Below are 16602 nucleotides of genomic sequence, written 5' to 3' on the forward strand. Positions count from 1 at the left end.
ACAAATACCCAGAACCCCCTGCAGCACTAACTCTTCCGGGACACTACAACATACACCCCCCGCTACCCACCACAACCCCGCCCACCTCAACCTCCTCATGCTCTCTCCCAAATTCCAAGCTGCTGTTTTGAGGCATGTTTAAAAAAAATAATGCACTTTGTGACTTCAATAATAAATATGGCAGTGCCATGTTGGCATTTTTTTTCCATAACTTGAGTTGATTTATTTTGGAAAACCTTGTTACATTGTTTAATTTCATCCAGCGGGGCATCACAACAAAATGAGGCATAATAATGTGTTAATTCCACGACTGTATATATCTGTATCGGTTGATATCGGAATCGGTAATTAAGAGTTGGACAATATCGGATATTGGCAAAAAAGCCATTATCGGACATCTCTAGTTACAAATGTTTACAGCTATGTAAAAAAAAAAAAGAAAAAAAAAAAAAAAAAAGGCTTCACTACACATCTCAAATGAAAGCCTGGAGAGCTGCCATCAGTCAGTTAGAGAAATGGGTGCAGTGAGTTGCATCATGATCATGGACACTACATACAAAGTATTCACAGCAGCACCCGCTGCTCGTTGAGAAGAGCATTACATGTTTTCATGTCCGTCTGCACCAGTCATAAAGAAAACTTATTGAATGAGGAGAAGGTGTGTCCAAACTTTTGGCCTGTACTGTATGTAAATAGTTTTTTGTCATACCTAAAATTGACAAAATATTACAAATAACAGCGCAGGTCAAAGGATGTCTACATGTGACACCGACACAGACCTGCAGTACGCCATAACGTGCAAACGTTCCGCATTCGCCATCTTGGCGGTGTACTCACAGTACGGGCGCCGCCAGCGTCTCTTCCTGGTGCAATCGTTCCGTCTGTCTCAGTTTGAGGATCTCGCTGTAGTTCAGAGCGTTGACTTTGTTCTTGAAGAGGTCCAGAGAGGTGGGCTTGGTGGAGAGTGTGCGCGTGATCTGCTCCCTCACCACCTGCATGACCTGTGCGAGAACCACAACACGTCTTGTGAAGAAGGAGCGAAGGATGCTGCGGTGAACTTGTATCCGTGACATCGTCTTGTGTCACCTGCACATCTTTGGTTTCAGATTAGACACAAACAAAATGTCAATTACTGTACATTTATGTATCCTTGCACTGTCATTACAGGCTGCACTATTTCTTTGAAAAGCACTTTCTGACCCCAGGGAATGACCTAGTCCACATTGACTCACTGAAAGTACCTCTTCTCCCATCTCGTTGCTCATTTAACATTGCACCATTGCATTTTTTTGCTCTTGCCCCCCTCCAAACTGAGCCTACTCCCGCCCCCTTGCATTCAATGTATAAAGAACAACACATTTCTCTTCCGATTGCACACTCCTTGCATACTTTGCTATGATGTGACTTCTACCTTTTGAGATGCTCGAGCTGCTCAAATAAATGGTAAATGGGTTATACTTGTATAGCGCTTTTCTACCTCCAAGGTACTCAAAGCGCTTTGACACTATTTCCACATTCACACATTCACACACGGATGGCAGGAGCTGCCATGCAAGGCCCTAACCACGACCCATCAGGAGCAAGGGTGAAGTGTCTTGCTCAAGGACACAACAGATGTGACGAAGTTGGTAGTAGGTGGGGATCAAACCAGGAACCCTCAGGTTGCTGGCACGGCCACTCTCCCAACGGCGCCAGGCCGTCCCCTAAAAAAAATATCTAAAAAACACCATTTTGTTGGACTACTTAAAACATTTTCCAATACAGGCACATGATCAAATCCTCCCTGGTAGGCCACACCCCTTCATGCTCATCCATTCACTACTTCTTTGATCTGCCGGCAATTTCCTCTCAACAGCACGCCATCAATGACACGTGGCGTCTTTATTAACCTACTTCAGTCATTGATCACGCAGAATTAGAACGATCAATGCCTCCTTTCCAAGGTTAAAACCCCCCCAATAAAAAGACAATGACCACTGACAGAAGGTCCACAGTGTGTGGTTTCCCCATCTCATGTACAAGGTTTTATATTTAATACAGATTCAGTCATTTTTTTTTAGTCTGACTTCCTGTTCCTGCACTTGCATGTGTGTAATTTAAAACAAATAATAATGAAATCTGCCTAGCAACCACTTTAAAGGCCTACTGAAAGCCACTACTACCGACCACGCAGTCTGATAGTTTATATATCAATGATGAAATCTTAACATTGCAACACATGCCAATACGGCCGGGTTAACTTATAAAGTGCAATTTTAAATTTCCCGCTAAACTTCCGGTTCGAAACGCCTCTGAGGATGACGTATGCGCGTGACGTCAATCATTGAAACGGAAGTATTCGGACACCATTGAAGTCAATACGAAATAGCTCTGTTTTCATCTCATTATTCCACAGTATTCTGGACATCTGTGTTGGTGAATCTGTTGCAATTTGTTCATTGCATTATGGAGAAAGAAGCTGAGAAAGCAAAGAAGAAAATTGTCGGTGCGAAGCGTCTTATTTTGCGAGGGAAGTCAGCAACAACACGTACACGGCCGGCGCTTCTTTGTTTACATTCCCGAAAGATGAAAGATGCGGTCAAGATCGAAGAACTCGGACAACAGAGACTCTTACCAGGAGGACTTTGATTTGGATACACAGTTGCGATACCGTGAGTAGACAGCTGCGCTTCCAAACATTTGATCGCTTGCTATAACTAGCTCGAGCTAGTAGCTAGGAACTAGCATTAGGATTAATTTGTGGCATATTAAATATAAGCCTGGTTGTGTTGTGGCTAATAGAGTATATATATGTCATGTGTTTATTTACTGTTGTAGTCATTCCCAGCTGAATATCAGGGGCCGTACTTATCAAGCTTCTTAGAATTACTCCTAAGAAGTCTGCTAAGAGTTGACTTAAGAGTAAATAAATTCTTCGCTGAAAGCTGCACTTAAAAGTTAGTTATCAAGCGTCTTACTCACACTTTCAGCGAAGTGTAGGACTGAATCTTAAGTGTCACACTCAGAGCTGAATTACGACATTACTATGTGCCGTAAATGGAATTTTAGGTGACGTCATTTCTGTGTCCATAGAAATGACCAATCACGGAAGGGAATCCGTTGTCTAAGAATAAAGAAATATCTTGGAAATATTTAAGTGGACAATGGGAGTGTATATTTTGACAATAAACTACAAAATAATACAAAACAAACTAGTGCCCGCCGGCACTCACGCTACCGCTCCCTCTCTTCTATCGCCCACACACTCACTGACGTCACTCACCTCACGGCCACACACATACGCTACTGTCATAACATTTTCTTTCCAATTCATTAATTAGGCAACTAATTTGAAACTGGTGTGGGTGGCTCTATATATACTAGCCCACTGCAGCCACATGCAGAAATCAACAAAGAATCGAAAAGTATTAAATCTGTGACAAAAATAATATCCGCTCTGTCTAAACGATACCGTTTGATCAGCTGCTCGTCATCAAAAAAACAACAACATTGTTCCGTTCCCTAAACGTTCACGCAGGTCTCTCTCGCCTCAGTGCCATCCCCTGCTGGCAACTCCTAACCACTTAAGACACCTCTGAAGGTCTCTTAAATATCGTGGAGAGTAGGAGTGATTCTTAGACTTAAGAACGTTGATAAAAAGCTTTTATTCTTAAGTTTGAGAGTAGGACTAAATTTCGCAAATTCTCAGGACTTAAGTGTAAAATGGCACTCTAAGAAGCTTGATAAGTACGGCCCCAGGTCCCACCCGCCTCTCACAGCATCTTCCCTATCTGAATCGCTTCCACTCCCCACTAGTCCTTCACTTGCACTTTCCTCATCCACAAATCTTTCTTCATCCTCGCTCAAATTAATGGGGAAATTGTCGCTTTCTCGGTCCGAATCTCTCTCACTTCATGCGGCCATCATTGTAAACAATAGGGAACTTTGCGTATATGTTCAACTGACTACGTCACGCTACTTCCGGTAGGGGCAAGCCTTTTTTTTTATCAGATACCAAAAGTTGCGATCTTTATCGTCGTTGTTCTATACTAAATCCTTTCAGCAAAAATATGGCAATATGGCGAAATGATCAAGTATGACACATAGAATAGATCTGCTATCCCCGTTTGAATAAAAACAATTCATTTCAGTAGGCCTTTAAGGTGCTAACGTCTTCTGAGTTTGCCGTAGGAAGATTTTGAATAGAAGCAAACACGACCACCCGTGTTTGTGTTGACATAAAATAAACACCGCATTGTAAAGTTTAAAATTGCTCTCAGTATCCGTTTCTAGGCTGCAAATAGAATGTTTGTATAAATCCATCAGCTGCACTTGCTCCACTCTGCTGACAAATTATACTGATTGTCGTTACATTGCACACACGAAGCAGGCGCCTGAACACAAAAACTCAGGTTGCAGTCAACCAACTTAATCGACTTCCCGCCGTAACCCTCCGAAAGAAAATACCTTCATAACAAACTCCTGTAAGAATACGTCAACCATCAAGTCAGTTTTGACGTAAAAATGAAAGTTAATCAAGCAAATCAACCTTACCTCCATTTTGAGCAAATATTTCAATCCCCAGTGTGAGGCGGTAAGAGAGGCAACGATCACCTACATGACGGCAGCAGAGGTGGCTGTCTGTTTTGTAAACAAACGCCCTGACACTGTCACACACCCCTAACGCCCTCCACCCCCTCCCCAGACAAGCTGTCAGCCAATCAGAGCCATGAATGGCAGCTGTCTCAGAACCCTTCAGCATGTGCGTGAACGTTCACACGCGTGTGTGTCTGGGGGAGCACCGTCGGTCTTCGCTCGTTTAGCGACAGTTTCAAACCTGCATAACACACAGTGCATTTAAGTTGCTATGGCAACCGCTATGTCACGCTGGTATCAATATATACTTGCTATACAGGCACCTCACTGGAAATATGTCAGCTAAAGGCTCAATTAGGGGAAAACAGAAAACAATTCAGACCACAAGCACTTAAAAAAACAAAAGCTTGAAACAAAAAATACATCCTAAGACTAGCATAGATCATTCGTAATTCCACTAAACAAAACACTAATGCTGCAAACTTAGAAGGAATAGTAAGTTGTTTTTTTCAAACAGTGTGCTAGTGGTAAAGTATCATTCCTCTACTGCTAAAACTCAAATAATAAGAACTAGAGATGTCCGATAATATCGGTCTGCCGATATTATCGGCCGATAAATGCGTTAAAAGTAATATCGGAAATTATCGGTATCGGTTTTTTTATTATCAGTATCGGGGTTTTTTTTGGTTTTTTTTTAAATTAAATCCACATAAAAAACACAAGATACACTTACAATGGGTGAGGGCGGACCTACGTCACTTCCGCCTACCAATCCCCTAGCAACCGGGAATTTGTTGAAAACAAACCAGCTCACAGCGAACACAGCATTGACAGAAAAAGCATTTAACGAGCGTTGTGGCTTGGAAGTCGGCGTTAAATCCTTCATTTACGCATTTTTACTTATTCGCATATCGTGTGAAAAAACGAAAATGTATTATTTGCGTCAGACTCGTCTCAGTGAACTTTAAAGCTTCTCAGGCTTAGCTTATCTTGCTAGTTAGCTTAGCCTGCGCGCTACTAAGAAAGAGACGCGGAAGTTATCAACAACAAGATCAAGTGTTAGTGTATAAAATATTGAGAGATTTGAGGGCTACATGTATTGTTTAAGTACAACTGTTCTTCGCCAGGTGTTCTTTGGCCGCCCTGGCTTACGTTTTCCCGGTGGTGTCCATCTTAACGCTGCCTTTGGTATCCTCTCGTTGTCCGGTTTTCGAAAATAGCTAGCTAGGCTATAGACTATATAGTATATACCGCATGTTATTTTTGTACAACAACAACTTCAGCTGTCGAACGTTATAAGGTACAAATTCAACAAGTAAAACATTAGCACGGACGGTATAGCCAAGTTGTGGTTAAGAAGGTGGATTTGTGTTCCTTATATTTACCAGAAACGAAGTGATCCGAACACACGACCCGGGACATTGGGGGACTCCAGTGAGAACCGTCCTCGTTTTCCCAGTGTAAAGCTGCGAGCCATTTGTCTCGTCTCTGTGGGCTTTTATCGCGCTTTGGCGGAACAAAATACAACCTTTGTTTTCCCTGTTTCCAGTTGTGGTTAGCACAACCAAAAACAACAGTTTTTCGGCATTTTGGAGGCAGAATGACGGGTTTAACCAGCGTAGGTCGACAGGTTAAAGAGTAATGGCAACGGTTTGTTTTCAACGCCAGTCTCGTTGCTATGGCTCGAAGAACCCGTATGTAGCTCAGTTGCCCGGATGTCGGCCCTCACCCATTAGTGCACCAACCCAAAAAACCTCCCTCCCCCATTTACACTCATTCACACAAAAGGATTGTTTCTTTCTGTTATTAATAGTCTGGTTCCTACATTATATATCAATATATATCAATACAGTCTGCAAGGGATACAGTCCGTAAGCACACATGATTGTGCGTGCTGCTGGTCCACTAATAATACTAACCTTTAACAGTTAATTTTACAAATTTTCATTAATTACTAGTTTCTATGTAACTGTTTTTATATTGTTTCACTTTCTTTTTTATTCAAGAAAATGTTTTTAATGTATTTATCTTATTTTATTTGATTCATTTTTAAAAAAAGTACCTTATCTTCACCATACCTGGTTGTCCAAATTAGGCATAATAATGTGTTAATTCCACGACTGTATATATCGGTTGATATCGGTATCGGTAATTAAAGAGTTGGACAATATCGGGATATCGGCAAAAAGCCATTATCGGACATCCCTAATAAGAACCTTTATTTACTTTTACTTAGTTATTCCACAGACTCGATGCTAAAGATATAAAATGTATAATCAGGCTTACATTATAAAAATTAACTGTAAAATATATTTTTTTTAGATTGTAAAAAACTGTCCTGCACATTAATCTGATCGTTTTTTCATTGTTTTTTTTTAATTAAATGAACTGAACCTATCTTGAACACAGGAAAAATAGCATTTTTTTTTTTGTCCCCACTATCAAAATTATATTTGATTTTACCATGAAATATAATCCTAAATCCGAAAAGTAGATTTTTTTTTTTACATATTTGTATTACTCCTTACCCCAACTATACAATACAAGTCACACTTTAGTCATGTCCCTCGGTTTTCACTCAGTACTGTTCAGGAGCGTCGGAGTGGAGCCCAAAGCACTTCTGTAAAGTTTTTTCTGTCATTTAAATATGTAACTTATAAAAATACAACAACATCATAAATGATAACCTACAATTAAAATAGCCAGGAAAGTTTATTAATAAGGTTGCTTGAATCAAATTAAGAATGTCCAACTACACCCCCTGTCAAAAATGCAAAATGGTTCGTTCAGAGCAAACTTAACGAACTAAACAAACACTTAACTCCACACGGGTATCGAAATGTCATTAAAGCTCACCTTTAAGAATTCACACACAGCACAAACATTATTTTTCACATAATTGTGGTGCGTTTAAAGACCCCCTTGATTAAAGCTAGAAACAGAGGTGTCACTAGTTTTTGAAGATGGGGGAGACTTTATCTAAAAGAAATGCGCTAATAATAATATAATCATAAAAATAATTAAGTATTATTTTATATGATTTGTATTATCCACTGATATGTATATCAGCTAATCTCTGCTTTACACTCTGTATCATATTCTGGCGACTTTATATTTAATTTGTTGGCATTTTTTAAAATAAACAAAACCAAATTATTTATGAGGTATATCTAGGTATGTTAAAATAAGAGTTAAAATATTTGAATTGCTTTTTTTTCTCATGTCTTAAAAAGCTGGTTTTGAACAAATCCATGCACTAATTAGATTTGTAGTACATGTAAACATACCAAATGTGTGTGTATGGCATGGCGAAGTTGGGTTTTGAGTGCATAGGGTGCTACTCAGGAATTTGGTGCTACGCCCCTGGTTACCTTAAAAAATTATCCCCTTCTGAAAAATGTGGAATATTCCACAAGTCATATTTTCTGAAGACCATGGAAAAACCAAAAGTAAGGATATACTTATATTCATCCCACCATTGGGAAATTATCACTCATTTATTTTACCGTGTATTCCATGACATGTGACTATGACTGAACGGGGTTCAAATCTCAGCCCAATTATATTTATACTATTTGTTTATTTTTAGGAATCACTGTAATGTGCTGAGTACCAATATGCTGTCAGCATGAATGTCCTGTGGCAATAGTTCATGTATTTAAAAGTCAAAGATCCTTTATTTGCTAATTCTATGCTAAAAAAACTCACTCCAGTGACTTTCAGTAGGGATGATGTTCGAAACCGGTTCTCCCGGTTGTTCGATAAGAAAAGAACCGTTCGACAAGAAAAGAACCGATTACATGGACTCGAATCCCTTTTTGAGAACCGGTTCCCGTTACCGAGGCCACTATAGTAAAGAAAAAGAGTTGGTTCTTTATTTGAATCCCTGGGAACGAATCCCGTCCCACAAGAAATGCCCTGTGGGACATCACAGGAAATTACGTAGGTCAGTCATTAGACTGAGCTACGTAATTTCCTGTGATGTCACACAAGCAGCAAAAATAATGGACCGGGAAAAACGCCTCAAGGTATGGCTATTCACCTATAGATCACAGAGACAGGTTGTTTTTGTGTTACTGTATATATTTGTTTTTCTGAAAAATCCCACTTAATATACTTTGGGTAACAACAGTCAATATTTATTTTTTTTATTTTTTTAGGGGGGGTAACAGTCAATATTTATCTATTTATTTGTTTATAAAATAAAAGTGAGCTTTTGTAAAACCAAATATTGTGTTTTTTTCCATATACAACAACCTATCTGGATTCGATAAGAGAATCGATAAGGAATCGGTTCGATAAGAGGATTCGATAATGGGCTCAAACTCGATAATTTCTTATCAAACATCATCCCTAACTTTCAGTTCCTCAAATGAGTCATATTTGGCTTTTTTTTTTTTACAAAAAATTAATAAAAGTTTAATCAGATTTTTTAAATCAGATTTAGAGTTGAACATTTACAGCAACCATTAAAGTCTCCCTTTCAATTTGATACGAAGAAAAACACCATTTTACTTTGGATATGACTTTGTCTAGCAAGCCTCTTAAGCCCAGGGTTGACGAGGTTAATCATTTAAATGTGCATATTTGTGTCTCACATTTGGACCCAACTCGTTCAAAAAATTTACAATAAAACATGTAATAAAACCTACTCAGTGGCCTAGTGGTTAGAGTGTCCGCCCTGAGATCGGTAGGTTGTGAGTTCAAACCCCGGCCGGGTCATACCAAAGACTATAAAAATGGGACCCATTACCTCCCTGCTTGGCACTCAGCATCAAGGGTTGGAATTGGGGGTTAAATCACCAAAAATGATTCCCGGGCGCGGCTACGCTGCTGCCCACTGCTGCCCACTGCTCCTCTCACCTCCCAGGGGGTGATCAAGGGGATGGGTCAAATGCAGAGGACAAATTTCACCACACCAAGTGTGTGTGTGACAATCATTGGTACTTTAACTTTAACTTAATACACAATCAATGTCTGACTTGTTTTTATTTTGAGGTAAAATTGAACAATATCCTTTACGTCTTCCTCCTTGATGTATACACATAAGTAAAATATCTGATTCTGTGCCGCAGTTTGGATATTTCTTTTAATTGACACATTATTTGTATACATTAATTTATCATGTTCCTCTTCATTCCTCACTGAACACAAATGCCATATTAAAGCCCTCTAAAACACACTTTGCACATGTAATTGTGAGTATTAATGTTTTAAAAAATGTCAATTGAGTAAAAGTGGGTCGCGACTTAATTACCGTCAATGTCATACTGTGAGTCCATTTGGGAACTCCTGCATTGAATAATAACAATAGTAAAAAGTCAATTAAATGTAGTATCTTCCTGCAGTGTTGTGCCCTCATACATGATTGTGTGAAATTCCCTCTCTTGTTGTGTAATTACTGCTGACGCTATGAACGCTTTGTTTCCCTTATTTCCTTCTCCCCCTGTTTCTGCCGCCCTGCACGCTTTCTCTCTTTGTTCACCCAACGTCCCTTTGTGCTCGCCCCAAAGCACCCTGGGTAGGGAGTTGAAAAAACAAAAGGCCAGATCTCGGGCCTTGGGCTCCGGACACTGGCCCAGCTCCGTAAAAGGTCAAGAGGTCGCTGGGTTTTATGGCCATCAAGGGAGCGCTTGGTGGGAAAGTATGGCTGTGGGTGCTGTGGACATGCACGGGGGGGGACAATAGCACGGCCGCTTTGCCTTTGAGGACGATCTGAACAGACAGATGATCAATATCCCTTGTAGACAAGCTCCTGCTGCTCAACACTTGGCTCTAACGTTCACCGTTGTGCAAGCATGACAATCACTGTGTGGTCTACCCTGCATGTCGGTGAGGGACCACGGTTAGCGTTAAAATGAGGTTGTACAAATTTGTTGAGCTAAAAATTATTTAGCTTAAAGGCTACGATGAATTTAGTCTTTTCTAACTAATAAATGTAACAATGTTGGATACTCGTGTTAAACAATGCCAAAGAGGAGCTCCTCCCCCTCTGTCTCAGGCTAGGAGAAAACGCAGGAAAAGTTAGGATAAAGTAATATTTTCATATAATCTTGGCATGTGTGTTATAACACCGCCGTGCGACATGCTGTGAAAGAAATGCTGCAAACAGCTTTTTTTTTTAATGCGCAGTCTGAATCAATCGGCGAGTGTGCCGGTGTCCCTAATAATGAATCCATGAAATGTTTATTTTCCACCGTGTCTGGAAAACATTTCCAAAAAGATACACTACCGTTCAAAAGTTTGGGGTCACCCAAACAATTTTGTGGAATAGCCTTCATTTCTAAGAACAAGAATAGACTGTCGAGTTTCAGATAAAAGTTGTCTTTTTCTGGCTATTTTGAGCGTTTAATTGACCCCACAAATGTGATGCTCCAGAAACTCAATCTGCTCAAAGGAAGGTCAGTTTTGTAGCTTCTGTAACGAGCTAAACTGTTTTCAGATGTGTGAACATGATTGCACAAGGGTTTTCTAATCATCAATTAGCCTTCTGAGCCAATGAGCAAACACATTGTACCATTAGAACACTGGAGTGATAGTTGCTGGAAATGGCCCTCTATACACCTATGTAGATATTGCACCAAAAACCAGACATTTGCAGCTAGAATAGTCATTTACCACATTAGCAATGTATAGAGTGTATTTCTTTAAAGTTAAGACTAGTTTAAAGTTATCTTCATTGAAAAGTACAGTGCTTTTCCTTCAAAAATATGGACATTTCAATGTGACCCCAAACTTTTGAACGGTAGTGTAAATCGTTCATTTGCAATCGGGGAATGCTTGCAGACAGTCGCCATTTTGCAGGCAGACTCAAAACACTGTCAACGTGGAGCCAAAGCTACGCAAAAATGACACCAAATCATATCCAATACATATATGAAGTCTTTTAGATCATCGGAGGTCCCCTTTAATTTATTTAGAACACAATCTGGGACTCTGGTCCACCTTCATTTTTTTCAGAACCCCCAAAAATAAGTCAACGATTGAAAATGAATTAATCCAGCGGTGCTCAAAGTGTGCAACGGGAGACATTTTTGGCCCAAAGCTTGTTTTTTTTATTGACATAGGCTAAAAAAAACTATTTATTGAGATATATTATTGGATTTGCAAAATGTGTCACCTATTACACAAAGCTAAAATGTTAATGTTTTGTTCAGATAGCTTACTGACTTACATTAGATTGAGTTTAGCATCTTTAATGCACAAAATGTATCATATCACTAATGAAAGATACACACTATACAGTACAGGCCAAAAGTTTGGACACATCTTCTCCTCATTTAATGCGTTTTCTTTATTTTCATGACTATTTACATTGTAGATTGTCACTGAAGGCATCACAACTATGAATGAACACATGTGGAGTTATGTACTTAACAAAAAAAGGTGAATGAACTGAAAACATGTTTTATATTCTAGTTTCTTCAAAATAGCCACCCTTTGCTCCGATTACTGCTTTGCACACTCTTGGCATTCTCTCGATGAGCTTCAAGCACACCTGTAAAGTGAAAACCATTTCAGGTGACTGCCTCTTGAAGCCCATCGAGAGAATGCCAAGAGTGTGCAAAGCAGTAATCAAAGCAAATGGTGGCTATTTTGAAGACACTAGAACAGGGGTCACCAACCTTTTTGAAACCAAGAGCTACTTCTTGGGTAGTGATTAATGCGAAGGGCTACCAGTTTGATACACACTTAAATAAATTGCCAGAAATAGCCAATTTGCTCAATTTACCTTTAACTCTTTATTATTATTAATAATTAATGATATTTACACTTAATTCAACGGTTTAAAAGAGGAGAAAACACGAAAAAAATGACAATTACATTTTGAAACATAGTTTATCTTCAATTTCGACACTTTAAAATTCAACCGAAGAAAAAAAGAGAAAAACTAGCTCATTCGAATCTTTTTGAAAAAATTAACAAAGAATTTATGGAACATCATTAGTCATTTTTCCTGATTGAGATTAATTTTTGAATTTTGATGACATGTTTTAAATAGGTTAAAATCCAATCTGCACTTTGTTAGAATATATAACAAATTGGACCAAGCTATATTTCTAACAAAGACAAATCATTATTTCTTCTAGATTTTCCAGAACAAAAATTTTAAAAGAAATTCAAAAGACTTTGAAATAAGATTTAAATTTGATTCTACAGATTTTCTAGATTTGCCAGAATACTTTTTTTGAATTTTAATCATAATAAATTTGAAGAAATATTTCACAAATATTCTTCGTCAAAAAAACAGAAGCTGAAATGAAGAATTAAATTAAAATGTATTTATTATTCTTTACAATAAAAAAAAAAAATTTACTTGAACATTGATTTAAATTGTCAGGAAAGAAGAGGAAGGAATTTAAAAGGTAAAAAGTGTGTTTAAAAATCCTAAAATAATTTTTATGGTTGTATTTTTTCTCTAAAATTGTCTTTCTGAAAGTTATAAGAAGCAAAGTAAAAAAAATAATGAATTTATTTAAACAAGGGAAGACCAAGTCTTTAAAATATTTTCTTGGATTTTCACATTTTATTTGAGTTTTGTCTCTCTTAGAATTAAAAATGTTGGGCAAAGCGAGACCAGCTTGCTAGTAAATAAATAAAATTTAAAAAATAGAGGCAGCTCACTGGTAAGTGCTGCTATTTGAGCTATTTTTAGAACAGGCCAGCGGGCTACTCATCTGGTCCTTACGGGCTACCTGGTGCCCGTGGGCACCGCGTTGGTGACCCCTGCACTAGAATATAAAACATGTTTTCAGTTATTTCACCTTTTTTTGTTAAGTACATAACTCCACATGTGTTCATTCATAGCTTTGATGCCTTCAGTGACAATCTACAGTGTAAATAGTCATGAAAATAAAGAAAACAGATTGAATGAGAAGGTGTGTCCAAACTTTTGGCCTGTACTGTATGTCATTTTTTTTGCAATAAAAGATCAATTAAATGCGTTGAGTGTTTGCAGTATAAAGTTAGCCTACTGCACCTTGTCAAAGTCCTCCTGTGTGGCTCTCATCTCCTTCCAGGTTTTGTTGAGCAGCTGGATGCACACACAAAAGAGCTCCTCCAGGAGTCGGTCCTGACTGAAGAAGACGGGGTGGTAGTCGGATCCTGTCTCTGAGGCTGTGAGAATAAAGCCAAAAAAAAAAATGGACGACTGGTTATGGAGATAATTTGTCTACACTGAAAGTTCAGAGGAACTGATGGCTGACTCACGGGGCTCGCCGATGCGGAGGATTTCACACAAGATTAAAGTAAGCTGGATGCTACTCCGAGCGAACGGACACTCGTGCTTGTCCTCCCTGCTGCTGTTCTCTAGAACAAACTGTCAAGAAAGTGGAAGGTAGAAAAAAAAATCGTACAATTAGTTTTAAATTGCGTAAAAACCTAAAATCATGCTTACCCTGCTGTATGCATCGGGATTGCGAGTAGCAAAATATAACATGGTGTCCAAAGCTAAAAGGCCGGGAGGCGTTCGTATCAAGTCCTGACCAGGGTTGCTATTGTTCTTGAAAAATTAAAAAAAGTCAAAGACATTTAGAATAATAGAAAAACTATATAACACAACAGTTAGAATACCATGTCGATACTAAAGCAACTTACAGAGAAGCCCAACTTCTTGAACTCTTTGGCGCAGAGAGAACGTCGTCTCTCGTGGTTCAGGCTGTTTTCACTCTCCGTCTCAAAGGCGGTCTGCCGCAGAATGTGAAGGTTGTCTCTCTGCTCCTGCATGAATACAACATGCATGCCTTTTGACTCACCTCCAATCTAACCTCATGTAAACAATACAAGACTTGAAATGTCAAGTCATGAGGAGGAAATTGCTTGCATTCAATCTAAGCTAATAACTTCTTTATTGTGTTCTATCAGACATTTGGTCATAAGCGTTACAAATTAATGCTTAGCTTTGTATATTTTGGAGTTATAACTATAGAGGTTGTACACCCACTATAATACATACACTACCGTTCAAAAGTTTGGGGTCACATTGAAATGTCCTTATTTTTGAAGGAAAAGCACTGTACTTTTCAATGAAGATAACTTTAAACTAGTCTTAACTTTAAAGAAATACACTCTATACATTGCTAATGTGGTAAATGACTATTCTAGCTGCAAATGTCTGGTTTTTGGTGCAATATCTACATAGGTGTATAGAGGCCCATTTCCAGCAACTATCACTCCAGTGTTCTAATGGTACAACGTGTTTGCTCATTGGCTTAGAAGGCTAATTGATGATTAGAAAACCCTTGTGCAATCATGTTCACACATCTGAAAACGGTTTAGCTCGTTGCAGAAGCTACAAAACTGACCTTCCTTTGAGCAGATTGAGTTTCTGGAGCATCACATTTGTGGGGTCAATTAAACGCTGAAAATGGCCAGAAAAAGAGAACTTTCATCTGAAACTCGACAGTCTATTCTTGTTCTTAGAAATGAAGGCTATTCCACAAAATTCTTTGGGTGACCCCAAACTTTTGAACGGTAGTGTACAGAATTTCACAAAAGTAAGTAAACCCATGACAATATAACAAAAATCTTATGATATATTTTTAAAGTACACATAAGCATCCAGATGACCGAGATTTCACTAACAAACCCATCAGGACAAAGTTACAATCTATGGGCCGCCGGGCTTTCTGCTCGACCGCTCCCGAACTTTGGAACGCTCTCCCCGACCATCTTAGAGCACCACAGTCGGTCGACCGTTTTAAGAAGGGACTAAAAACCCACCTTTTTAGCACAGCTTTTATCTAATTTCTCTGCCTTGTTGTTTTTAAATACACCGCTTGCTTATTTGTTTTTTTATCCAGTGCTTTCATGCTTTTATTTCTATTTTTATCTATGTTTCTGTTTTATCTAGTGTTTATCTAGTGTGTCATGATTTCATTTCTATTTGAATTTTTTATTATACATTCTTACTTTCTATTTTTATTTTTATACTTTGTAGCACTTTGAGATCTTAACAAATGTAAAGTGCGTTACAAATGTAATTCATTATTATTATTATTATTATTATAAAAGTTCTCTATGTATTTTTTCCTCTTGAAAATGAATCTGGCAGTCATTTTCCAGAATATTCATTGTTTTTTCAGTAATCAATAGATTGTACCTTTCTATCACCAGAGTCGTCTTGGCGTGACGTCAGCTACAGAACTGAAGCCCATTGCCATTGCCCATTGCCCATTGCATAGACAGTGTGAATAAAAGCTATTATTTTGATCATTTAGTTGCACGTTTGTCACCCTGGTCCATGATTTCTTTAAAAGCAATAAGGTGTAACATTGTGAGAAAAAAAGAAATACAAAGGAATCGCCATTTACAGACTTCCCTGCTCTCCCATAGACACCATAGCCTGTGTTTCCTCATGCTGTTTCAGCATTTAATCAAGCAACTTGAGGAAAACATCAGTAGAAGAGGACGCAAAACAGAATACTCGCGGCCTACATTCTTTTTCTCTCATTTATGAGCGCCGGGTCTGCTCTTTCTCTAGGTTCTGACTCAAGTCTTTTCTCCCCTCCTCCTGATTTTCATAATCACATTTGGCTTGAGTCTTTTAAATGTGTTCCATCCAAACTCCGACCAAAACCCTTCTTTTACAAAGTCAGAATCAATAAAACGATCGCTGAAAATTCCATTTCTCTCGCTTGGTCCGTCCCATTTTGCACAGGTTGATTTGGCTAAAGAGGTCCATACTTTGCTCATATTCTTATAATTTGGAAATAATATGCAGGCCGACCCCTTCTTGAGTTGTATTGCTACCACCTGCAACAATGCAACTGGCAGCCATATTTGATAGTTCCTTGAAATTCTGTGTGAAAATATTGTGATTCCTGATGGAGATACTACCAAAACACATACTACGCAATATGAAACTACCTCTAGTCTTCTGTAGGTGACGGCAGCAGGCTGATGAAGTCCCGCCTACATTTTGGAACCAAAAGTGAGCGTTCCAAAACGTCCTGAAACTTGTTCGAAAACAAGCCTAAAATCACTACTATTTTCAGGGGGAATTTTACCTGTAGAAACATTTTAGAT

The 16602-nt window shown here is 38.6% G+C and overlaps 2 protein-coding genes across 3 annotated transcripts in view; one reads left to right on the plus strand and one right to left on the minus strand.

The window, feature by feature from the left end:
* The window catches only part of LOC133641981 (F-box/LRR-repeat protein 14-like), a 29284-nt gene extending 28043 nt beyond the window's left edge, over positions 1 to 1241 (plus strand). Inside the window, exon 12 of the mRNA XM_062036158.1 lies at positions 1168 to 1241. Coding sequence (XP_061892142.1) covers positions 1168 to 1199 — 32 coding nt within the window. The 3' untranslated portion in view covers positions 1200 to 1241. The remainder of the gene's footprint in view (positions 1 to 1167) is intronic.
* LOC133641980 (engulfment and cell motility protein 3-like) overlaps positions 1 to 16602 on the minus strand; it is a 64860-nt gene that overhangs the window by 6149 nt on the left and 42109 nt on the right. Inside the window, exons 12-16 of one of the 2 annotated variants that reach the window (XM_062036156.1) lie at positions 14173 to 14295; positions 13973 to 14077; positions 13786 to 13894; positions 13556 to 13692; positions 838 to 1001 (exon numbers count right to left, since the gene is read on the minus strand). In XM_062036156.1, coding sequence (XP_061892140.1) covers positions 838 to 1001; positions 13556 to 13692; positions 13786 to 13894; positions 13973 to 14077; positions 14173 to 14295 — 638 coding nt within the window. Of the gene's footprint in view, positions 1 to 837; positions 1002 to 4533; positions 4626 to 13555; positions 13693 to 13785; positions 13895 to 13972; positions 14078 to 14172; positions 14296 to 16602 lie in introns of those variants that run through there. The other variant, XM_062036157.1, reaches the window with a different exon arrangement.

Source organism: Entelurus aequoreus, linkage group LG24 (genome assembly GCF_033978785.1).
Source record: "Entelurus aequoreus isolate RoL-2023_Sb linkage group LG24, RoL_Eaeq_v1.1, whole genome shotgun sequence".
NCBI lineage: Eukaryota > Metazoa > Chordata > Actinopteri > Syngnathiformes > Syngnathidae > Entelurus > Entelurus aequoreus.